General features: G+C 43.4%; 2 protein-coding genes across 17 annotated transcripts in view; one reads left to right on the top strand and one right to left on the bottom strand.

Annotated features, from left to right (window-relative positions):
* Positions 1–20,482: 20,482 nt before the first annotated feature.
* Positions 20,483–21,169, bottom strand: LOC134479124 (uncharacterized). Its single transcript, XM_063262632.1, has one exon. The coding sequence runs from the start codon at positions 21,167–21,169 to the stop codon at positions 20,483–20,485; it is 687 nt and encodes a 228-aa protein (XP_063118702.1).
* Heatr5a (HEAT repeat containing 5A) overlaps positions 20,522–25,900 on the top strand; it is a 97,982-nt gene continuing 92,603 nt past the window's right edge. For 8 of the 16 annotated variants that reach the window (XM_039078149.2, XM_039078146.2, XM_039078144.2 and 5 more), the window contains exon 1: positions 20,545–20,701. The gene's annotated coding sequence lies outside the window, so the exon portion shown is untranslated. Of the gene's footprint in view, positions 20,702–20,802; positions 20,922–20,970; positions 21,102–23,545; positions 25,596–25,900 lie in introns of those variants that run through there. The other 8 variants (XM_063262110.1, XM_063262109.1, XM_063262108.1 and 5 more) reach the window with 5 other exon arrangements.

Below are 25,900 nucleotides of genomic sequence, written 5' to 3'. Positions count from 1 at the left end.
CCCTCTGACCTCCACATATGTACTATAGCATGAGTGCACACATAAATACACAGAATATAATACTAGAACTTAAGTCATGACAACCAGATTCATTTGAAGAATGAAAAGGTCTTTCATCAGTACTAGGGATGAAAAGGGAATTTCAGGCTCTAGACTAATAGGTAGTGAGAGGCCACTGGAGATTCTAAAAGCAAATGCATAATTAGGAAAGGTTTCAGGGGCTGGCTCTGGGTGAAGTTCTTTCTGTGCAAGTATGAGAATCTGAGTTCAGATCACCAGCATGCACACAAAGACCAGTGGTTGCAGCATGTATGACCCCAGAACTAGCAGGGCAGCATGTATAGCCCCAGAACTAGCAGGGCAGCATGTATAACCCCAGAACTAGCGGGATAGCATGTATAACCCCAAAACTAGCAGGGCAGCAAGTATAGCCCCAGAACTAGCGGGGCAGCATGTATGACCCCAGAACTAGCAGGGCAGCATGTATGACCCCAGAACTAGCAGGGCAGCATGTGTGACCCCAGAACTTGCAGGGCATAAACAAGTGGGTCTGCAGAGCTTGCTAAGCTGTCAGATACCCTAAAGATGAGCTCCAGGTTCAGTAATAGACCCTGCCTTAAAAATAAGATAAAGAGGTACCCAGCAGGGGGGCAGACAGCACGCCTCTAATCCCAGCACTTGGGACACAGAGGCAGGTGGATCTCTGAGTTCAAGGTCAGCCTGGTCTATAGTGAGTTCCAGGACAGCCAAGATTATATAGGGAAACCTTGTCTCAAAAAAAAAAAAAAAAAAACAAAAAAACAAAAAAAAAAACAAAAAAGAAAAATAGAGAATCAATTGAGAATAACGTCTTGATGTTGCCCTCTCTTGGAGTTACTCTCTAGCCTCCATGTGTGCCTGCATGATGGATGCTCATGCATGCAGTCTTGTGTACCTGCTTAGTGAACGCTCCTACACACATTTCACATGTACCTGCTTAGTGAACGCTCCTACACACATTTCACATGTACCTGCTTAGTGAACGCTCCTACACACATTTCACATGTACCTGCTTAGTGAACGCTCCTACACACATTTCACATGTACCTGCTTAGTGAATGCTTGTACGCACGTAGTCTAAATGAATAAAATTTAAAGGTTTAGAAGGATTACGCAGGTTGCAGGACATAGGGTTACAGAGAAAAGAGAATTCAGTGGTGGAGAGACATATTCTTTGGAGGAGCGGGACAGGAGATTAGAGCTCACTGGTGACTTTCTGTAAGCACAGTAATGGGTGTAATTAGGTAGTGCCTGATATTTCAAAGAAAAATGTACTCTGAAGCATCTGGTTTGTTATGAGAGTACATAAAGAGGGATTCTTAAACTACTCTAAAATTTAATGTATGTGTTTCTGGAAAGAATGATTCATATTTTAATCCACTGAGTTATGAAGTAGCTGAAAATGTGTCCACATAGAACTGTGAAGCAGTGTTAATTATGAAATGATAAGTGAAACTAAGACAGATTTAACCACCAGTCTTCACTGCCTGCCTGCTCTACTGAGTGTAGAGATGCACTTGAAAACTAGAGACACGGGTTCAGTCTCAAAAGGACGTAACGGTCTCAAGTAGGATGCCAAAGCAGCAGGGAATACAGAGAAACTGTCTGTGCCAAAAGAAAGGTTAAAAACAGCACTGTAGAGATGGAAGGATTTAAAACCCTGGCAAGCAAGATAATCTTGTACTTGGGATGGAAAGACGAGTATACAGCTAGTGAAGCAAATATAGCAAGATGCTAATTGTAGAATCTAAACGGTAGGGATGTGAGAACCGACTACATATGATGCCTTAACTTTTCTCAGAGGCCAGGGTTCTGTATGAGCCTGCTGCCTCTGCTGCAGTTTAAAAGACTCCTCAGATACCATACAATTGCTTTGTGGGTGCACCCGACTACTCAGTTGGCCTTTCTAGTTGTAAAGAAAAGTCCCCAGTAGAGTCTAGTGCACAGATCTATAATCCTAGCTACTGGGAAGTCTGGGTCGAAGATGGCAGAGGCAAGAGCAGTCTGGTAAGTTTTCTTAGTGAAAATTTGTCTTGAAAAATGACAGAGCAGGACAGAGCCTGGGAATTTAGCTCAGTGGAGGGAGGTTCGTCTGACATATGCAGGACTCTGGGCTCCATCTCTAATAAAACCAGCCTTCCCAAAAAAATGTCCCAAATGACAGCCAATTGGACCAAGAGCTCCACCAGTCCCCAAATAAGGTTAGTTTACTGTCCCTGGACGTCTGACCCTGAAAATAGAGCGCAGTCTTATTCTAAGGGAGCGCATGATTTGTACAGCTTCCCAGCAGTTCCCAGTACTCTATCAGAGTATGATCTGAAGGTTACCTGAATAACACCTTAAAGTGTAAATCCCTGCGTCTCACCCCCGATCTCTGAGATTGGGGAGGAATTCATAATTTGTTTTATTGAGTGCCGGGAATTAAACCTAAGGCTTCACACACACATTTGGCAAAAGGCACTCTACCACTGAGCCATCTCCCAGCTCCCTTTTTATAAACAGTTCTTTCATGGATTTGCTTATCTGTGAGTGGGACATGTGTGCTGAGATGTGTGTGGTGGCCAGAAGACAGCTCGAAGGAGATGGTTCTCTCTTCTCAGCATGTCAGTTCCAGGGATCAAACTCAGGTTGTCAGAGTTGGTGGGAAACAGCTTCACCAACTTTTACACCTTGACAGGCCCAGAATCTACATTTTAACACGTGCGTCTCCCTCCCAGTGTCCCTGGCACAGACTCAGATGTGAGGACTGATTGTACTTGGGCACCGTCTGAACCCCGTGTCAAGAGGTCTCTAACTCTGCAGTCTCAGCTTTTCTGTTCACACTCCACTACTTGACCCCTCTAAAATTCATCATAACAAGGAGTAAAATTGTACTTGATGGGCTATATAATCCCTTTCAGTCCTAACACTTTTGATGAAGTATGAAAACCGAATCATTTCCATTAGGAGTTAGTTGAAGTTTAATCAAATGAGCTGAAAAAAAAAGTTAAAATTTGTGTTTATTTGATTCAGCTAGAATGTGAGTTACTCATCAAAATAACTTGTAGCTTGTGGATGTTTGTTTGGATGTTAATGTTGAGTCACAAAAGAAGCTGCAGACATTGCTCTCAGCCTTTGATGATTCATAGATCTCTGTTTCCCCGGTAGTTAACTGCTCACACAAGCCAAGTCCACCACAAGTGCCAGTTACTCAGCACTTCTAGTCCACAGTTAATGAGGTCATTCCCTTCTCCTTCCTCCTCTTTTCAAAACAAACCAACATAAAGCCTGGCTTCTCTTCTCTGGATCTCAGTAGAAGCCATGGCAAATTTTAAAGTTCTGTTTATAAGTGAAAAATAAAATATCCAGGCTGGACGTGGTGCTGCATACCCTATTAATCTGAGCACTTGGGAGGCACAGTCAGGTGGGTCTCTATGAGCTGGAGGATAATCTTGTCTACAGAGTATTATCTGGAGGATGAACTGGTCTAGACTAGTGAAGCTAAGGCTACAGAGCGAGACTGTGTCTTTAAAATGGAGGAGAGAAGAAGAGGAAGAAGGAGGAAGAGGAAGAGGAGGAGGAGGAGAAGCAGAAGAAGACAATGAATAAAATAAGAGAGGAGGAAGAAAGGAATATAATAATAAATGCAAATATTAAACTTTGTGCCCTCAGTCATGTTTTCATCAGATAATGTTTTCCTCCATTGTAAGTCAGGGCCAATTTTAGTCTAAATATGATTTCAGAATATTGTTTAAGTTACTACTCAGAAAGATAGGGAGATTGCTCATTTATGGGGTGCTTAAGGACCTAAAACTCGGTCTCTAGAACTGACATTTAAAAAAAAATCTAGACATGGTGATGCCCTTCTCACTGGAGCTCTGGAGAACTAGAGAGAGGTGGATCTGTGGGGCTTATAACTCAGCAAGCTCCAGAACAATGAGAGAACCTAGCTCAAAAAAATAAGGTAGACGTTTTCATGTTATTACAAATGGCCTACCTATGGCTGTAGAGGCTTCCTAAAACCTATACATATATGAAAGGAATCTAAATGGAGTTACCAAATAATAGGAGAGACAATGCACCAACTAGACATTTTATGCCACCAAGTAAAACGCCTAGTGCTGGGAATGGACTGCAACTTGTTGAATCATTGTCCAAGGAGGCCAAATGGAAGCCTCTAAATATCATTATTGTCAAGGCTACTGGTGACTCTTCACGCCCGACAGATAAAGACCTATCTCTGAAGACAGCACTTATACATGCTAGAGAACGCAGAGAAGTTGAGCTGGTACCCTACTAGAAGTTTCACACCTGCTAATTAGTGTCCACAGTGCTCAAAGTTACTCTGCGTGTCACCGAAGAAGAAAAATAATCATAAATATCCCCCAGCTACAGTCCCAGGGACTACAACAGTGAACCTGCCTACAAGATGTACTGGTGCAACAGAGGTGCAAAGGTTACAGGAGTAACCAAGCACCTTCTAACAGGGTTTTTAACCAACTCCATAAGATGGAATCCAAACCTGACATTGCTGAAGTGGGCAAGAACTTGGGACAAGATCAATCATGGGCCTCAGGGAATACCTACTGCTGTTATTCAGGTAAAGGAGCATAGCAAGAAAACTACTCCTGATAACACACTCCTATGCCCATATATCAGCATGGAGCAGCTTCATCTTGCAACCGATGGGAATTAACATAGAGACTCACAACCAGACAGTGTGCAGACAGTGAGAGACTTTAGAACAGTCAATCCAAAATGGGATCCATTCATCAAAGCCCTCCTATCAGAACTGGAAAAAGCAAATAAGCATAAGACATAAGCTGAGAGATAGTAGACAGAGTGAATATTTAAGAAAAAGCTAAATGACTGTATCAAGAGAATGACCCCCCCCCAAAAAAAATGTGAAGAAGGGAGAAAGAATCCAAGAGAATGATTCCATGGCCCCGGAGAAGACCTAAACTCTAAGTATATTGAATGAAAACTATCCAATCCACTGAAGAGTCAAATAAGAAAGGATAAAGTCCTGGTGGGGGCATGGTTCACTCAGTGGTACAACACTGTCTTACCTGTAAGTGACTGGCTTCACTGCCCAGTGGAGAGAGAGGAGGGGAAAACAGGTTTCTGGGTTGGAGGGCACTATGAACATTGAATGCAAGTCTCTCAGAATTTTGGAAGACAAATATCTTCACAATTAATGGAAATCTGCATTTTTCATAGGTATAGGTAACTTTTTGAAGACAATAGAAATAAAAGAAGGAAATAGAGGATTGGTAGTCTTTAGGAAGGCAGTACGAACAGCCCATACTTTAAATTTAGATGTTGAGCTGGAGAGATGGCCCAGTGGTTAGGAGCACTGACTGCTCTTCCAGAGAACCTGGTTCATTTAAATCCTGGCACCCACTTGGCAGCTCAGAATTGTCTGTAACTCAAGTTCCAGGGGATCAACAGCTTCTTTTTGCACCAAGTATGTACAGACAAAACATCCAAACACATAAAGTAAAAATAAAATTAAAATTCAGAAAATATGATCATCCTTTCAGAGGAGGAGTAAGTAAAGAGAAATTTAAGGAGCAGAGGTAATGTGGATCAAAATCCTCCATCAAATCCATAGATGGAGGGATGGTCTTGGAAAACTTAGGGCACCCTCTGAGATGGCAGGGAAAGATGGCCAGCGTAGGCTGAGTAGGGAGCTCTTAATACCAGGCTCAGACATCAAACCTTGTACTTTTTCTGGAAAAACAAGAACAAAGTTTCAATTATGTGGGGAAAGGGAAGGTAGAGTGAGGTGCTAGTGGGAGACCAGATGCAAGTATCTGGCAGAGCCACCATGAGATACAGGTAAGCCAGCCAACCAGCTGAAGCTAGGCTATAAATAATGCAGGGAATTGCTGGCAGTCTAGGGGCAGACTGGCAAAAGCAGATGGCTGTGCTGATCCCAACTCAGCGACTGGCAATTAGGCAGTGCATTGAGGTCACAGAGTAGAAGCTGAACACTAGTGTCTTGATTATGGTTTCTATTACTGGGCTGAAACACCATGACTGGAAAGCAAGTTATGGAAGAAAGGGTTTATCAGTTACACTTCCAGATCATTGCCCACCATTGGAGGAAGTCGGGACAGGAATTCAAGCAGGGCTGGAACCTGGAAGTAGGAGCTGATGCAAAGTCCATGGAGGAGTGCTGTTTACAGGCTTGCTTCACATGGCTTGCTCAGACTGCTTTCTTATAGAACCCAGGACCACCAGGCCAGAGATGACACCACCAACAGTGAGTTGGGCCCTCCCCATTGATCACTAATTGAGGAACTGTCTTATGAACGGATTCCTCAGCTGAGGCCCCTTCCTCTCTGATGACTCTGCCTGTGTTAAGTTGGCACACACATGAGCCAGTAGAGCTAGTAAGACAGCACTGAAAAACTCCTCTACACCAGGCTGCACGAGGAAAGATAGAATAGCAAGGAGCTAACAGGCTACAGAGAAAAGGAAAAAGAAGTCAGAAGGGGTCGTTGGCAGGAAGAGGAAAAGCAGAAGTTTTATCTTGAAGGAAAACGAGAAAAAAGCTAGCCTGCAGCCTTCTAAAGTCTCAAGCACAGCTTCCAGTCTTGATGACACAGTGACTCCTCTGTCAGACAGGTTAGCAGCACAGAGGCATGGCATTTTGTCACCCAGTATGACTCAGAGTGCAGTGGCCAGTTACCATTCTGAAAGGGCACCTATTTGTTTAAAACTGATCTACACTGGGACCCAAGAACAGAAACAACTATGAATCAGGGAGCTTCAATTGAAATTCCCGAGCCCCAGGGTGAGAAACAGCCTTGGGAGCCAGTGTTGCAGATCTGGCTGGCTTCAAAACTGTAAGCCAAAATATATGTGCAGCAGGATGCTCAGCCCAGGTAATAAAGTGTGTAGGGAATGACGGCCCCATCCTGATGACTGGGAACAGGTCTCATCCACTCAGAATGACTCAGGACTTTGATGTCCCTAAGCCTGTCAACCTCCAGAGCCAGCTATATCTCTTGTAGAACCCTAACACCCGCCCTCCACACTCCACACCTGCCCCAAAAGCCCCAATGCCTAACTTAACATTACAGCAGTGTCTTCCCATCAGCTGAGTAGTACTCAGGAGATCTTACAAGTAGAAGGACAGGTCCCCCGTGCAGACCACACTTGCAGTATATTTGATAGGCATCCCTTCTCCATCACCTACCCCATCAGACGAACTAGCCATATCACCCAGTACCATCTGGGGAGTCTTGGGAGGAGAAGGGAACTTGCCCAGCCAAGATTGCAAAGCTAAATGTACCCAGCACAGGCCCTGCTCACACAGAGGGTAAGAAGATAAACACGTAGAGAGAAGACAGCTCTGGGGCACATCAGGCTCAACAGCGTCATAAACTATAGGAATGCAGTGAGTTCACACGTTCAGCTGCCCTCCCCCAGACCTGCTCTGGGACAGTCTCCAATTTCCAAGGACTCAATGATTCAAATAAAAACAGGGCATGGCAGATGAAATACTACACTCAAACATCTATAAAGAAAAGAAAAAAAGAAAAACTTGTCTACACTACCCAAGAACCCTAGGATATTATCACCCTGAGAGTCCACAAGATACAAAGAGCAAAGATAAAAACTAAAGGCAAAAAAGAATCCATTCAATGAAATGATGACAGACGTTTCTAAACCTGGAAAAAGAAATGGACATTCAAATACAGGAGGTATTAAGAATCCTCAAGAGACATCACCAGAAAAGAACCTCTTGGCAAATGAAAGACAAGACGTCAAAACTCAGCAAAGAAACAATATTAAAAAAAAATACGAGGAGAAGATGTCAACTTACAAAGGAAGAAACACTAGACTACTCTTCAGTAATCTGAAAGGCCAGGAAAGCATGGAATAATATATTTCAAGCCCCCCCCATTAATTTATTTATTTATTCACTTTACATCCTGATCACTGTTGCCCCCACCTCCCAGTCTCCACACCCTATCACACAGTCCCTCCCCCTACCCCCCATCCCCTTCTCCTCTGAGTGGGTGAAGACTGCCCTGGGTGTGTATGTATATGTGTGTGTGTGTGTGTGTGTGTGTGTGTGTGTGTGTACATTGCAAGTATCTGCAGGGCTAGGCACATCCTCTCCCACTGAGGCAGACAAGGCAGCCCAGTTAGGGGAATGGAATCCACAGATAGGCAACAGCTTTAGGGATAGCCCCCATTCCAGTTGTTCAGGACCCACATGAAGACCAAGTTGCACATCTGCTACATACATGCTAGGAGGTGTAGGTCCAGCCCATGTATGCTCTTTGGTTCAGGCTCAGAGTTCCTAAGGGTCCAGGTTAGTTGACTCTGTTGGTCTTCCTGTGGAGTTCCTATCCTCTTTGTGTTCCTCAATCTTTTCCCCAGCTCTTCCATAAGATTCCCCAACCCATCCAATGTTTGCCTGTGGTTCTGTGTGACTGTTTTGAGTCAGCTGCTGGATGGAGAACAATTATGCTAGGCTCCTGTCTGCATGCATCCCAGAGTATCATTACTAGTGTCAGGGATTGGTGCTTATCCATGGGATGGTTCTCAAGTTGGGCTTGTTATTGGTTGGTCATTCTCTCAGTCCCTGTTCTATCTTTGTCCCTAAATTTCTTGTAGACTGGACAAGTTTTAGGTCAAAGGTTTTGTGGGTGGGTTAGTGTCCTATCCCTCCAGTGGAGGTCCTACAGGGGTTAGTCTCTTCAGATCCCATATACCCATTGCTTGGATTCTCAGCTAAAGTCACCCCCATAGACTCCTGGGGGCCTCCTCCATCCCAGGTCTCTGGGAAGTCCTAGAGATTGACCCCATCCATCCACCTCCAATGCAAAGCTGGCAAGAACTGCTAACTACAATGAAGCTATCTTTCAAAATTGATGGAGAAACAAGAACACTTCAAGGCAGGCACAAGCTAACAACACATTTTGTGACCACCAAGCCAGCACTGCAGAAGACAGTTTAAGGAATTCTGCATACAGGAGGAAGAAAGATGGTCTCAGTCACAAGAGCACAGGAAACAGTAACTTTCCGGAGGGAAACAGACTCACAAAGGGGAACAGGAAAAGCCCGTGATGATCAACACAGTAAGCAGCCAACTTCTGATCCTAACAGAGGAATAAAAAGCAAAACAAACAAACAAACAAACAAACAGCCAACAAAATCTTAGGAATCCTCAAGTACCCCTCAAAAATGACCTTACATTTAAATAGCCTGAACACACCAACAGAAAGACTTGAAATAGCTGATTAGATTGAGAAAACTAGATCTGGCTAGTTTCTCCAGAGACCCCACAGATGGAGGGTGGGGGAGGGGCGGGGGAGGGGATGGAAGGATGAAAACAGTCTATCAAGTGAAGAGACACTGAAAACAAGCTGTGTAGCTATTCTGAGACCCGATACAAGTACAAGTCAGGCCAGAGTTCATGAGGAGAGATAAAGAAGGCTGTTTTCATTAATAAAACAGGAACTCCTGTAATTAAAAGTATACATGCACTGTTCGGACTCTCAATGTATGTCAACACTAATAAAAGATCAGACTGGTCCTCATATAACAGAAAGTGGTTTCCATACCCTATTATAAATACCAGAAACAGACTTCTACTAAACTACAGTGCAGATCAAGTGGACTTAACATAGCTATAGCAGACCTAACACATTCAACAGATATGGAAAATAAAAGGAAAAGTGTTGGCTCAGGACCCCAAGACAAGTCCTCAGCACAAAGACGATTTATTTATCCCAGAGGGATGGGAGGGGGGAATAAGAGACAAAGATGGGAGTTAGAGGGTTAGAGGATGAAGAAGGGGACAGGAACAAAGGAGAGGGGAAAGGAATATTTATCCTGGAGGACAAAGAACTGCCTCTGGATAGAGAGAAGACAGGCTTGGCACATAAGAAAGTGGCAGTTTATAAAGGTACAAAGGGAAAACCCAAGTTAGGATGTTTAATTTTAAACTTCAATACTTTGATAGCTGGACCTTGGTAGTCAACCTCAGGAGAAGGAAGTGACCAAATAAGGGAATAGGCCTTGGTGGCCAGCCTTAGGAATGCAATCTAACGGTTTTTAGCAAGACAGAGGGAAGGGGAGAGAAGGGCAAGGCCTGCCAGAGCCATGCTCACCCGCCACAGGAGCTGGCCGGAGTCCCTTCAGAAAACAATCCCATGGAACAGATAATATTCTGGTCCACAAAGGAAGCTTTAACAAATATGAAAGAATAAAAATAGTTTATTGTATCTTGTTGAAGTAGAGTGGAATAAACTAGAAATAAATAACAAAAGAAACTACAGGAACTCCAAAAATACTTGGATACAGAACAATATGCTCTCGAATTGAGTGGTCATTGGAAAAATCAGAAAGTTAAATTTTCCTATAGTCAGTGTACTTACAAATATGGTATTCCAGGACCTTTGGGACCCAACTAAGTTTGTTCTAAGAATAAAGTATATGCCAGGCATGATGGGGGACACATTTAATCTCAGCACTCAGGTGGCAGAGACGGGCAGGCTTTTGAGTTTGAGGCCAGCCTGGTATACAAAGTGAGTTCTAGGACAGCCTGGGCTACATAGAGAAACCCAGATTCAAAACATATAATCAAACAAACAAAAATTCAGAGAGGCCAACACAAGATCAAGCCAGACAAAATTCTAGCACAGAAGAGACAGTTGATCTCCTGCCCACTCCTTACTGAGGGGCCATTGGCAGTGGATAGTTGCTGGGGGAGGAAGAATCATCCCTCCTTGAAGAAGTGGCCATTGCTAGGCTCTCCATGTTTATGTAGACAACTGGACTTAGTAGGTGATCAAAAATCTTTTTTTAAAGATATGAAGTTGGAAGGAAGGAATTGGAGAGTAGATATACTTGTATTTCATTGTATATATGTACAAAATTCCCAGAAAGAAAAGAAAAAGAAAAAATTTTTAAAAATGGGAAAAAGTCAGAGGGATCTCAAATGAATGAACAACCAGTGAAGCAGTCATGTCCTGGGAAAACAAAAGCAAAGCCCAAAGCCCAAAGCCCCGAATGGCAGGAAGTACATAGCAAATGTGAAGGCAGAAAGGAAATGACGGCTAAAAGAGCCATAGGCAGGATTAAACAAAGATATGTGTTTGGGGTTTTGTGTGTTTTTTGTGACAGGGTTTCTCTGTGTACCTGGCTGTCCTGGAACTCATTCTGTAGACCGTGCTGGCCTCAGACTCAGAAATCCACCCACCTCTGCCTCCCAAGTGCTGGATTAAAGGCGTGCAGTACCCCACCCCAAAGATGTGCTTCTTTGAAAAAGAATAAGACTAACAAGTCCAGAACCAAAGTAGGCAATAGAATGAGAAGACCCCAGTGAATGAAATTTGAGATATAATAGAGTCCACCGAAGTCCACAGGCTTCTTAGTGAACATTTAAGACCATTTATTCCAAATACTAAGAAAACAAATCTTCACTCGGTGAATGAACAATGAACTGAATAGATAGTTCTCAAAAGAAGAAACATAAAGGGTGATTAACTCTGCCAAAGGCTTTGACATCCTTAGCTATCAGGGAAATGCAAATTCAAGCTTCTCTGAGATTCCAGTTCACCCCAGCAGGGATGGCTGCCATCAAGAAAACAAAAACCACCAGGAGGTAGTGCATAGCTTTAATCCCAGCATTTGGGAGGCAGAGGCAGGTGGATCTCTGAATTTAAGACCAGTCTAGTCTACAGAGCCAGTTCCAGAACAGCCAGGTCTACACAGAGAAACCCTGTCTTGAAAAACCAAAGCAACCAACCAAACAAACAAACAAAAAAAAGCAAAAACAAATGCTCACAAGGATATGGAGAAGAAGAATCGTTGTTTACTTCTTGTGGGAGTGTAAACTGGCAGAAATCAATGTGGGGGTTTCTGATAAAACAGAAACTATAACTACCAAATGGCCTTGCTCTGTCTTTCCCAGGTAAGCATGTGAAAGACTCTAAATCAACATGCCTTAGCCAACTTACCCACATTTACTGCGGCAATGCTTACAGTGAATAAGGAACAGGACTAGCCTAGATGTCCACCAATAGATGAATGGTAAAGGAAACGTGGGGCATATAAATAATGAAATTTTATTCCACCATGAAAGGAAATAAAACCATTATATCTGCAGTAAAGTGGATGAAACTAGAAATGATTATATTATATAGCAAACTACCTCAGATGTAGAAACACAAGCACTTCATGTTTTCTTTCACATGCAGATCCCAGATGTGTGTGTGTATGTGTGTGTGTGTGTGTTTCATAAAGCTAGAAAGAGGACAATGAAAGAAGGGAAAGAAATCTTAAGGGAGGAAGGAAAGGGGTAAAAGAACATATGCAAAATGAAAGAAGAAAGAGAATTTTAATGAAGTAGACCGCAGGGCTTGTCAAGGCCTGGCATAGGGAAGACAAGGACTGAGCAGAATGAAGAATTCATGAAAATGCTATGATAAACCCATTACTCTGCATGGTAATTTTTAAGACTAATTTAAAAATGAGGAGAAAAACAAACATTCAAAACAGCTGAAAGTTTTAGAGAAATGTGCTGGCCACATAAATGTATAGAAGGACCTATTGTCATATACTGAGTCATAACAAGGAACAAGAGTGGAGCAGCTACGTAAGAAAACTATCTCCACAAATAAAATATGAGGATAGGCACTGTGAGGCCCCATTCCTAGATTAGGAGCTGTTGGTCGTTGATTACTACTAAGGGAGGACTAGCCAATTTTCTTTGGGCAACTCCGGGTGAGTTCCTTGGGCTCCAGTGGATGGCCGCATAACCATGCACATACATGCAGGACTAACTGGAGTTGGTGGGTAAGGAGAAGGAGATGTGTACGAGGTCTGTGGGGAGTTGGAGGGAGAAGTAGAGGTGACATGATCAAAGTACATTGTATATGTCGGAAACTCTTTAATAATAAATAAGATATTATATTAGGATACTACCTTCTACTGAATTGGAAGAGCCAAACAGATGCATTTCTATACTTATGTCCTAACAAAATTAATCAAAGATGAAATAAACAATTTTAGACGGACCTATAAGAAGCAGTGAGATTGGCCAGGCATGGTGGTACATGGTGGGGTGTGCCTTTAAGCCCAGCACTTGGGAGGGAGAAGCAGGCAGGTCTCTGAGTTCAAGGTCAGCCTGACCCATATAGTGAGTTCCAGGACAACCAGGCCTTTTAGAGAGACCCTGTCTTAAAAGGGAATAAGGAAGTTTAAGAATAAGAAGTGAGGTGGTGGACGTAGCAATAAAAAAAAAAATCTAGCCAAAAACATCCAGGACCAGATAGATTCACTGAAAAGCTCTACTAGGTTTTCAAATAAGAACTATCGCCAAAAGGTCATAATATCTTTATCATAAATAATAAGTAAGGATATGTCTTTCTTGATTTTGGTCTCATAGAATCTCAGCAAGAAGTGGCAAACAAAAGGAGAAAGTGTGCAAGCCAATAAAGCAGCCTTAACATGAGGAAGGGCCTCTAAATGGATTTGTGCTCTGCTCTGACAGTGCCTGCAGGTTGCTAAATTGACTTCAAGAGTGCATAATCCTATTCCACATTATTAGCATGTTTCCTTTTTCCTCCTGACAGATGACTCATGGCCTGAAAATTAGTGTAACCATATTTCATGAGCAGTTGATTCATACTGGTCAGCTAAATATTTGCATCCAGATTCATTTCTTTCTCCTGAGTTTTGTCAGCAACGAAGGAATTTGAAATATAAATTCATTTTTATTCTGCTTCAAGACTAATGAGTATCAAGGAAACTAATGAGAGATTTAGATTCATTAATAAACAATAATTTCTAAACCATTGGGTTTTGTTTTTTCGAAACAGGGTCTCTCTATGTAGTCTGGCTATTCTGGAATTTGCTATGTGGACCAGGCTAGCCTCCAACTCTGCCTCTGCCTCCTGAGTGCTGGGGTCAAAGGTGTGTGCCACCATGACTGTCCTGTGCGTTTACAATTTTTATTTAGAAAGACAGAGTACTCGTGTGTGATGGGTGTGTGTGGATGTGAACGTGGGCGCAGTGGATGCATAGAGGTCAGAGGGCAGCTTTCAGAAGTCTGTTCTCTCTCTCCTTTCACTGTGGGTTGAAGAGTTCAACTCAGATGGTCAGGCAGGAACAGCAAATGCTTTGTCTTGCTCACTGGCCCTGAAACGTAAGATTTATTGTAATTATCACAGAGAAAGAGAACACATTCCTAAATCACAAGATTTTAAGAGTCATATTTATATACTTTGCATTTGATAACTCAGCAAAAATAAAATTTATATGGTTCCTATACTAAGTTCAATTCTTGAGCTAGACAACATTAATAATCTTGTTAATTTTATTATGAATTATTTGAGCCTTAAAATTATTTTGCGTGTCATTCCTTCATCCTTGGTATTTAAGTGAATGGTCCTCTGTTGTGAGTTTCATATCCACTCTGCAGTTGGTAAGTAAGATTTTTCTGGAGTGCCTTCTCTGCTACTCGTAAAGAATGGAGCGTCTCGAATGAAACACTCATTTATTTTTACGCTCTCTCTCTCTAGGTAAACAAGCAGTTTGCTTGAGGTGTTTGCTGCCTAAGTTGAGGGTTTACTCGTCCCTCAATCCTAGCGGCCCCCTCTGTTCCAACTCCCCACCCTAGCCTGTTCCTTCTTCGGCTCTGGCTTGTGTTTAGAGCAGTTGCCAGTATTATCAAACTTGGTTCTTTCACCTTGCTGGATGAACTCTGTGACTAATTTGGCACTGGATGGTGCTTCCTGTGGTTTCCATCAGGGACTTTGTGGCAGGAACAAACTGACGAGCAGACCAAGGACTTTTCTGATTCCTCTCAGCCCCACTTTGGTGACTTCCCACAGACACCAACCTTTTCCCATAGTCTGCTCTGGATCCCATTAACAGATTGCTCTCTGGCCGCTGTCGCTGTCGGCATATCGCTGCCAGGTCCTCCCCTCACTGCTGGAACTTTCTGCCTTGCCGCATGCCCTTTCAGGGTCACATCCTCCCATCTTCCATGCCAAAGACCGGCGCGCTCTTCTCCCACACATAAGGCATCTTCCCACTGGCTTCCTGAAACCTCTCTCCTGGTTCTCTCTCCTGGTTCTCTGGCTCTGTGAGATGTGAAACCCGGTGCTTTAGATTTGTGGGGAGTGGAGGAAGCCCTGGGCAAGTATCCTAAGCACACGTGCATTGTTGGCATGAACACAAACATGTTGAGTACCCTGAGGCCTCAGAGTCATGTAAAATTCGCAAAGCCATTACCCATACGGCCATAGGGCCCAGACACAGGGAAAATGGCAACACATCCTCCCGAGTCCAACGATTGATTGCTATGTGTCAAAGCTGGCAGCTGACCTTCCTCTTCTTGGATTTTCAAAGCATGAGACTATCCTGAGCTGGAACTGAACATTGTATGGACGAGCTAACCCTGTACCGGACTTAATAAACACACTGCTCAGACCCCACCTGACCCCCGCCGGCTTCACTGTGTCAATGTGTGTCTGTCTTTTCTGCATACCCTCTCCAACCCTGGCCAGGCTTCCAGAACCCAAGCTTCAAGGGTCAGGGGGTGGTTTCTTTCTGTTGCTTGCATATAAACATCTTAATAAAAAGGCAACTTGGGGGAAGAGGGGCTTACTTTAGCTCACAGTTCAAGGGGCAGGAACTTAAAACAGCCTCATTTGCAGTCACTAGCAGGGAGAACATACTTGCATGCATGCATGCCTACTGCTCATCTGACGTTCTCCACTCATATACAACCTAGGAAACAGGGTACTGTGCTGCCCACAGAGGGCTGGGTCTTCCAACATCAATTAACATGACCAAGACAATCCCCCACAGATATGCTCATGGGCCAACTGACCTAAGCAATTCCTCATTGAGACTCTCTTCCCAGGTGATGCTAGATTGTGTCAAATTAACAAAACTAACCATTATAGCAGGTGTAAGTAAAAGAAAAATCATAGCTGATTACAAAGTCATTTTGAAGTGGGCTTCAGTCTTTGTCAATCATGTGTGTCTATAATAGGAAATTAAGGCTCCCCTCAATGTGTTGATGATAAAAGTTGATTTTTTTCCTCCCCCCTCCCAGGCTCATGTGATTAAGTGCTAGCAACGTTATACTCATACAGTATTGTTTATTTGACCAACAACAATGAAATAACTAGGAATCTAAAGTTGATATGCCATTTGCATATCACAGTTCACAGATATGTAACTGTTGAAAGAAAGACAAATAACTGGAAATAATTGTTGTGTACAGATAGTAGGATTATGTTTAAGTTGTTATTTTAAAATATGACCCCATGCCTATAAAGTACTTTTTCACACTTAAAAACCTATTTTTGTTTAATTTTTTAATTTTATGCGTATGAGTGTTTTGCCTGTGTGTATGTGCGTGTGTGTGTGTGTGTGTGCGCGCACATGTGCATGCACACAGGCGTGTACTATGTGTGTGACTAGTGCCTGTGGAGGTCAAAAGGTATTGGATCCTCTGCAACTGGGGTTACAGATGTTTATGAGCCACCATGTGAGCACTGAGAATGAAACATGGGTTCCCTTAGAAAGCAGTCAGTGCCTGTCTTAGTCAGTGTTCTACCGCTGTGAAGAGACACCATGGCCAAGGCAACTCTTACAAAGGCAAACACTTAGTTGGGGCTGGCTTACAGTTTCAGAGGTTCAATCCATTATCATCGTGGTAGGAAGCATGGCAGCATGAGGCAGACATGGTGCTGGAGGATCAGAGAGTTCTACATCTTGATCTAAAAGCAGCCAGGAGGAGACTTAGATCTTGCACAGGCAACAAGGAGCCTCTCTTTCCACAATGAGTGGAGATTGAGCATAGAGACCTCAGAGCCCACCCCCACAATAACACACCTCCTCCAAAAGGCCACAATTCCTAATAGCACCACTCCCCATGGACCAAGCATTCCAACACATGAGTCTACAGTCCCAAACCTACTCAAACCACCACAGTGTTCATAACCACTGAACCATTGCTCCAGCCCCATAAATCTTTTAATAAGTGTTCCTTATTAAAGAACAAAAACCATAAACTTCATGCAGGTATACTCTATTTCTTTGTCTGATTAGAGACTGAGGGTTGAGAAAGAACCTAAGTGACCTTAGGATCAAATAGGAATGTAACCGTGGCCATTTCTTGTGGAAATACTGTTAAATGCATAGTGGCAATGTCTACCTTTGTCTGTATGTTCATGTAGAGGTACTAGTGAGTTTAATTGCCTCCTTTGAGATTAAACAGCTGAGTATGGTCCATTCACCATCATGGGTCAACATCCATGTTGCTATGTTGAAACACCTCTTTGAATATTTCTAATGGTGCTTTGCCTATTGAGAGAATCCTACCCAAGACTCTATGTTCTTATTGGAAATGTATACAATTAGAGAAAGCACTATAACTGTATGCATGTGCAGAGGCAGATGCATACCAGCAGACTCCATGTATGAATATATAAATATTTTCTGGCTGCATCCTGGAGGCAACATGGGCAGTAATGCTACAACAATAGTAGCAAACCAACCTAGCTGCAAATTATATATGGCCATTAAGAGGAACCCAGGCTTCCCAAGAAATAGCTACATTCAGGCTGTGTTGTTGTGAAATTATAAAAAAGGCTGTCCTTTATCCCACACTAGATCCGGCACCGCAGTGCCCCAAGATATCTGGTAGATATCTTCATCTCAATCAACAAAACATCTCACCTGCTTTGCTCCATCCCATATCACACTGCTGAAGGCCTCTCTCTGAGCCTGGCAGCAATCTCTCTACCCATCTAATTCCCAAGGCAGGTTTCCATGCCAGAAACACACATCCCAACTCTGTGGTGGCCCAGTGTCTTTAGCCGCCACACACTCTCTTAAACTTGAATCACTACATGAAAGAACACACAACACAATAACCTCTGATCCAATTGATAAGATATAATTTCTCACCTAAACACACAAGGCCCTGTACACATCCATCCCTTAAGAACACTCATAACAACCTGTAAATGCGCAGAGAGGAATCTTAACATTAGCCTCCATGTTTTCTCTGCAGCTTCCTCTGCCTCCTCCAGTCTCCTCCTCTTCCCTCAAACTTTTCTCCCACCCTTCCTTCCTTCTTGTCCAATGACAGGCCTCGTTCCATCTTGTACCTGCCTTCACCTGTATGACATCATCCTACAAGACTGGCACAAAGTGAGACTGAGAAACTTAATTATGCCAGAAAGTAAAGGTGTGCCCAAGAGTAGGGAGACTTATCTAAAGGCCACAGAATCCGGATGATGGGTAGAGGGTATACAAAAGGCTTTATGATGTGTTGTTGTATCTTTTAAAATGTTTAGTGATAGAATGTTGGGAAATAACTCAAAACACAAAGACACAGAAGCAAGAATGAATGAATTTCTGACTGAGCCAACTTAGAATTTGATCATCAAAAGAAATGAAGGGAATGGAGACATAGCTCTGTGCTGCTCAGGCAGAGGACTCTGGCTCAGCCCCCAGCTCCCACATCAGGCATCTCAAACTACTTTTGATGCTAGTTTTTAAAGCTCCAACAAAGTCTTTAGACATCCAAGGGTTCCTGCATGCATATGGTCCGTATAAAGACAGGTACACGTATGTATATATAAATAAAACAACTGGAAGGAACTGAGATAAGCCCTGAGTGAATGTGTAATGGCGACAAAGGTATGGCCATGTCAAGGACCCTACACCTCAGACCCATGGGAGTGGCAAAGTCCTCTTTTGACTCAAGTGTTTACTAATGATTGACCAATGTGTAAAAAGCTAACGACTGCAGCTGACTACAGATACTCTTATCAAGACTATTAACCCCTTCCCTGTGCTGCACATAATACATGTGCTGAGGTTCCAGTGGGTTATTTCATACTTGGTGCCACTCCATCAAAATGACCATGGCCCACCTTACTCCAACTTTTCTGTACCTGTGTTTGTCCTTTCTCCACTCCCTTACTGCTCCAGTGAGGTTTCTAGGACCAAGCTGTACAGGATGCAACACAAAAGAGAAAAAGAAAGACTCTCATTGCTCTTGCAGAGGATCCCAGTTCAGTTCCTAACACCTATATCACAGAGCTCACAACTGCCTATAACTCTAGTTCCAGAGGATCTGGTGCCCTCTTCTGGCCTCTATGGGCACTGCATGCATGTGGTGCACATACACACATGTAGGCCCACACACAAATAAACAGTTGTAAAAAGTAAATAAGTAAACTATACTCAACTCATTTAATGAAGTGGAAAAATTCTAGATCCAGTAATATAAATTAGAAATTTCTCTTTCTCTCTCTCTCTCTCTCTCTCTCTCTCTCTCTCTCTCTCTCTCTCTCTCTTTTTTTACAGGCATCAGCAACTGAAACAATTTATTTAGAAGAAACATGTGTGCTTCAAGGTCTGAAAAGGTAAACTCCACCATGGTGGGGAAGCCATGATGAATTCAGTGTTCCATGGCTGTGAGGCTACTTGCTTACTAGGCGAAAACCAGAAACAGTTATAACTTATAAATTTTGCCTCTAGAGAGATTACGAATTTCTAAACAAGATTATTCACAAGTACCTTGAAACAAAATAGCTTCAAAGAAAATACATATTCATTACAAAGATGGAAAAAGGAACTTGTTTTCATCCTTTGGTGAAAAGCAACGAAGAGCAAACACCAAAACATATGAACACAGAATCACTCGTGAGAGTTCTCAAAGACGTGAAGTTTAAAATCTAATGAATAAATATCAGACAGACTCAAAATGAAAACTTTTCTATAAAAACAGTGGGCTAAAAATCTTCAAAAGTGTCAAGGTTGTAAATGTCAAAGAAAGACAAAGGAAGTATTCCCGATGGAAGATATGGATTGAAAATAGAACACTTATTTTGGAACTGAAGACCTTTATTTATAAGGAACATGATTCAGACAACCAGCAAACCGAATGTATCACATAAAGAATATCGCTAGGGTAGTTATTATGACTATTTGGAAAGTGCTTGGGAACACTGTGGCATAATGTTAGCAACTTAAATCTCAAAGCCGTTCAGGAGAATAATGTTTTGTACGATGTTTGCAACTTTCTTGTAAGCTTGTTTCAAAGCAAAGGAAAAAAATTACACTTAAACTCCTGATTACAGTGGAAAAACACATCTGACTTGGAGTCACGGATTCCGCGTGTGATCTTCAATTGTCCTTTTACACTTAGGTTCCCATCAAAGTTCTTTAGGGTTCCTTCCTTGGGTAAGAGTCCATCATATCCTCCTTCAGCTCCAGCCCTGCCTGAATTTTTCCAGGCTCCTGAAGTGTCTGCCTTCTAAGCCGCAAGTGTAGATTCTGGCTGGCGACAAAAATAGACAAAAATAGTTGTGGCCGGAATCTCTGGACTGTAAGACAGCATGCTGTCCTAGAAGTGACTTCGGACTCAGGCTCTCCCATCGCTTTCTCAGCGGTGGAGTAGTCATGCCTGCCACAGTATGCGCTCTCTGGCTCGGCGGGCGGCTGGCCAGCCTGGGCGCGGGAGGGGCCGGCCGCTCCCAATGGCCGCTCCCGCCGTGCTGTCAGCCCCGCCCGCTCTCCCCGCTCCAGTCGCCGGCGGTGAGCCGGGTGCCGCTGTGCTGTCGCGGAGCCCGTAACGTGGCACAGCCGGGACAGGTGTGAGCCCAGGGCGTCTCTGCAGGCAAGCTGGGAGACGCGGAGAGGAGGCTGAGGGCGGCGTGCTTAGGGGCTGGGGAGGGGCGGCTGGAGCGGGGTGGCGCGGGACCGGGGTGGGCGCGGTGCGGAGGCTGAGGACCCGGCCCGGGTGGGACCCAGTCGAGGGGGTCAGGGTCCCGGCTGCAAATGCAGACGGGACATGGGGGCTGACTGCGGCGTGGCGGGTTTCTCCCTCCGCACAACAGGTAGGCGGGGTCGGCTGCTGCGGGTCCAGGATGCGGGAGGGGAAAGTCGGGGACCAGGTCGCCCCGCGGCTGGGGACCCGCCCTGCAGCGCCAGGTCGGCCCCCAGCTGCAGAGAGTGGACGTTGCCTTCTATTGCCAGAAGTTTCCAGGTCTTCTGAAGAAGGAAAGCCTTTGCCGGAGGTGCTGGGGGGTGTTGGGGGGGGGGGGGCGTTTGCAGGGTCGGTGGAAACGTTTGGTTTTATTTTCATTTATTTGCTTATTTCACTTTCCTACAAGCCAGCGAGACATCATTTCAAGTGGTTGCAAATCTTTAGGAACTTCGTAAAGCGCCTTATGGTTCTTATTAATTATAACGTGTACCTCTGGCAGGTAAAGGGAATTTGAACTGTGAGGTCAGACAAATCAGATGGCTTGCGGTCCTTTGGGTTGTGCGTGGTGTATAAAAATGCTAGACGCCCCAAAGGAACTTAGAGCTTAGAAGTTTAAGGAAGTAAAAGAAGGCCTATACAGTTCGGAACTTTGAAAAACAGTACTGGGAGATTAACTTAAGTTAGGGAACGAGTTATTAGCGCAGGGTTGTCTGGTTTTATTTCCCAACATCTTAGGAACTATGTCTGAGGATGAGGTTTGATAATTTATTTGAGATAGGGTCTCAAACCTGCCTCTGCCTTCAGAGTGTTGGAATTTAAGGGTGTGTTAACAGACTGGGACAAAGAAGGAGATTTTAGATAAGCATCCAAACTGAAATTTACCTTGTTTTAGGGCCTTTTTTTTAAAAAAAACAAGTAAAGCCAGGCTTAGCATCACACACCTGTAGTTCTAGTGTTTAGGATGTTGAGGCAGAAAAAGGGAGAGTTCCCAGCCAACCTAGGCTTAGGTAGAGAGGGCTACATAAGGTAACTCAGTTTCAAAAACACCAGAAGGCAAGGAGGCAGTTTTACTAAGGGGCAGAGAATATTAGAGGGTAGATTTGTTGTGCTGTGAAATACACTTATTTTACATAGATAGCTGTAGGTCAAGAATAAACTCCTGAATTTACCTTTTGGTATTCTTTATAGATCCTTAATTAGGTCACCTTTACTTGTTCAATTATTTTAGTGTTTGATGTTAGTAACAGAAAAATACAGAGTTCCAAAGTAACGAGGTGGGGGGGGGGGGGGAGGTAGTAATGTGCATATATGTAAAGCTGCTAGCACCCACAACTAAGTTCAGAGGTCAGGTGCCCTGCCCTCACTTTCTCCGATTTTGAAGCAGGGTCTCTCCCTAAACTTGGAGAAAGCCCTAGCAATCTTTCTGCCGGACACAGCAACGCATTTAAAAGTGTGTGCCCTCATCCACGTTGTCTGTGACTTTGATCTCAGGCCTTCATTCTTGCTCAGCCTTCTTGCTTGCTGAACCATCTCCCCAGAATCCCAAAGTACCTTTAAGATTTCTAAATTATTATCTAAAATTAGCATCATCAATTTAAACTAATGAATGTACTCTGTGGGAAAAGTTAAGGTTCCTTGTTTTTGTCCTGTGTGATTTTTATCTTCCACCCTCCATTCTTTGCAGCTTAATTTTTAAGAGAGCAGTTGCTAACAACCTTCGTTAGCCTTTCTTATGACTAAAATAAGGGGTTAGTTTCTGGATAGTCTAAATTCAACCATTCTAGATACCTGGTAACTTATTTAATGGCATTTAGAATCCCTTCTGAGGATTCTTTGGGATTCTAGATCCAGTGTGATGCTGTGAGAGGTGTGGCTTTTCTGCCTAGTTTATGGTTATATCATTTCAACGGTTTTGGTCTCTTGGGAATGAAGAAAGGGGGGGGATATTTTTTATGTTTCTGGTTGCTTGCTTTTTGATATATATATATATATATATATATATATATATATATATATATATATATATTTTGATTTAAGCATCAATCTCCATCTTTCCCTCCTCCATACTGGGAATCAAGTGCAGGGCCTTGAGTCTCATTCCTCTCTCTCTCTTTTTTTTTTTCTTTTTTCTTTTTTCTTTTTTTCGGAGCTGGGGACCGAACCCAGGGCCTTGCGCTTGCTAGGCAAGCGCTCTACCACTGAGCTAAACCCTTTCTTTTTAATATAACACTCACGATGTCTATCATAAGTTGGTTTTGCCCCAGTCTATCTTTGACGCTTGGCTACTGACAGTGTTGGATTACTAGATCAGGTAGAATATTATTGAGGTGTCAGTGTAGACATGAAATCGAAGGTGTTTTCTAAAGCAAGAATCAATTGGGATTGTTTTTTGGCCTTTTAAAGATCAAGTATGGAACAAAATGAGATGTTAGAACTCTGAATAAATACTCAGTACATTGAAATTGGATGTGTGTCCAAAACTATGGCTTTTTAAGGCATGGGTACAGAATCTCTCAAACTTAATTCCAAAGTCCAAAAAGCTATGAAATGTTTTTTGTTAAACTCATGTTAGCAAGGCTTGAACTGAGCTGATTAAGGTGTGACTTGTAGTTATGCATCATAAATGTGTGTGTACACAACCATATATATATATATATATATATATATATATATATATATATATAAAACAATCAGTTTGATGACAGAGGGTTTCCCATATCAGCATGGAGGCTTGATGCAATAGGCAGTATATTTACTCCGTGAGATGGGTGGGCCATGGCAATAGCTCAGTAGCTGCTGGAAGGCAGAGGAATTATTCCAGGAGTTATTCCAGGGAGCTGTCATTGAGTGAAACAGGGAGTGAGAAGCAGTGTCTGCCAGGAAAGCCCTCAGGGCGGTGTGGCTCCAAGAGATGAGCTGTGTGTGAAGTTCTATGCCCGGTGTTCTGTGCAAGTTATGAATTATAAGTGAACCACCATGTGTCTTGACCATGATGTAGAGCCATGGAACTGGAACCATGGAGATGATCTGGACTGTTGGGCTGTAGTGGTAAAGGGTGAGTCAGTGAGTGTTAACCAGAATAAGACCTCTGAGGGGAGGGAGTGGGAATCTAAAGCCAATTACATGTAGCAGCAAAATGAGGAAGTTCTAGGCGGCAGATTGTGCAAGCAGCAAATATGAGGATAGGATTGGGTTTGAAGAGTAAGGTTTCCTGCCCCAGCTTACAGATTCTGCTGTGCTTGGGATGATGGCATCTCACGTACTGACAACGCCTTGTTTCTCTGCTTTTATGGAGGTGTCCCATTTCCTCCATCACTGTGGGCTGCCTGCTCTGGGTTATTCCCGCTCTCAGCGGGGTTGCCCTTTCACTTTTAATGTAGTGCACCTTTCCACTCTGGCTAAAACTGAGCTGGATTATTAATCAAGTCAAAATGGAATGAATAGGTGTTGAGGGATTATGTCAAAGTTATGAGATCGCAAACCGTGAATGGTTGTTTATACTGCTTCGTTTTTACTTTCTGATACTGGACTTGCAACTAGGTACCAAATGCTGTACGCTGTGACTTTTAGAGGATTGCTGGGGGAGGTGCGGACAAGTAAAGCCTCTTCTACCTGTGTGCCTTTGGGTTCTTGGATGTCCAGATGAAATCCTCCATCTCAAAAAGAGATGGGAGAGTGTGGTATGTGGAATGAAAAGTGATTTCTTTTAAAGAAGGATAACCAAAGCTGAAGTAATATTTTCAGTACTTTCTGACCTTCCAGGTTGAGAAGACTCTTTGGAAGCAATGTCTCTGAAAACCTTAGCACATTAATGAAAAGCTTCAGAGTGCTGGATCTATAGCAAAGTAAAGAGCAGAGAGAAGAGAAAGAAAAGCAGGCTATAAGGTCTATAAAGTGCCTCAGCAACTATTAGCCCCTGCGGTTAACAGCAGCCATTAGAAACTGTGAAGTAGTTAAAGGAGGATAGATAGACATTGAAACGGGACTTAGATGTTACTTTCTTCTCTGCAAATACTGTTATAGCTTTGAGCAGATTTTCTCCCCCGCCCCTGCCTTTCGAGGTTCTTCCTTCTTTACTTCCTTCTTCCCTGGTGATCAAAGCCAGGGTCTCACTGCCTGTCGTGTAAGGGCTTTACCACTGAGATATACCCCAGCCTAAGGCAGATTTGTTAATCCATTGCCTTTGTCTATTATAGTAATAATACTTAGAGCTGGGTCCAGCACCACAGTTCTGGAAAGTAGCTGCCTTGGTGAGCTAAGGAGAGTGTGAGCTGGGTGGTGGTTGTCAGCTTGACAGAAACTAGACTCAGCCGAAGAGGACCCTCAGCTGAAGAATTGTCCCGATTACTAATCGAGTGGGCCCAAGCATCGTGCGCAGTGTTATCCCTAGGCACATGGACCTTCTCGTATAAGAAAGATCGCTGAGCAGGCCGGTAAGCAGTGTTCCTCCACGGTCTGCTTCAGTCTTCAACTTCAGGTTCCCACCTTGCTCTTGCCCTGGCTTCCCTCAGTGATGTTCATGGAGGAAGGATGAAGCACATAAACCTTATCTCCAGGCTGGTTTTGCTCAGTGGCTTTTGTTCTGGTTTTGTTCTGGTTTGGTTTCTCAACATAGGGTTTCGTTGTGTCCTCCTGGCTGTCCTGGAACTGTAGACCTTGCTACTGCTGCTGGGCACCACTGCACAGCACTGGTCAGTGTTTCATCACAGCAACAGAACATAAGCTCGGACAGCCATCATCACCAGAGGGCAGGGCACTGCTAGAAGAACCTGACTGTGAGGTCTTTTATGCCTTTGACTGTTTTGTGAGTACTGGGACCTTGGGATGGGAAAGCTTAGATGATAAGATGCAGGAGAAATGCAGACAGCAGAGGCCTGGCTTCTGAAACTTCAGAGGGAAGTTGAAGAGTGTCTAAAGATTATGAAGGCCATTTGTATGATATATTCCAATTAAGAATGTATGAAAATTACACCTTTGATTTACTGGGACAATAGATGCTAGTTAGCTAGAGCTGAGAAGTCAGCTGTGACCAACAAGAGACCAGTATTACTGAGGTGACATCTCCTGGGGAATATTTCCTTAGGGTCAGCACATAGAAGCTGTAGTTCA

This window comes from Rattus norvegicus, chromosome 6 (assembly GCF_036323735.1).
Source record: "Rattus norvegicus strain BN/NHsdMcwi chromosome 6, GRCr8, whole genome shotgun sequence".
Classification (NCBI taxonomy): domain Eukaryota; kingdom Metazoa; phylum Chordata; class Mammalia; order Rodentia; family Muridae; genus Rattus; species Rattus norvegicus.
This window is presented reverse-complemented; position numbering and strand designations above follow the sequence as displayed.

Excerpts from the sequence above, each read along its gene's own strand:
- LOC134479124 (XM_063262632.1), bottom strand. The coding sequence starts at position 21,169 with ATGAAAATAAAACCAAACGTTTCCACCGACCCTGCAAACGCCCCCCCC.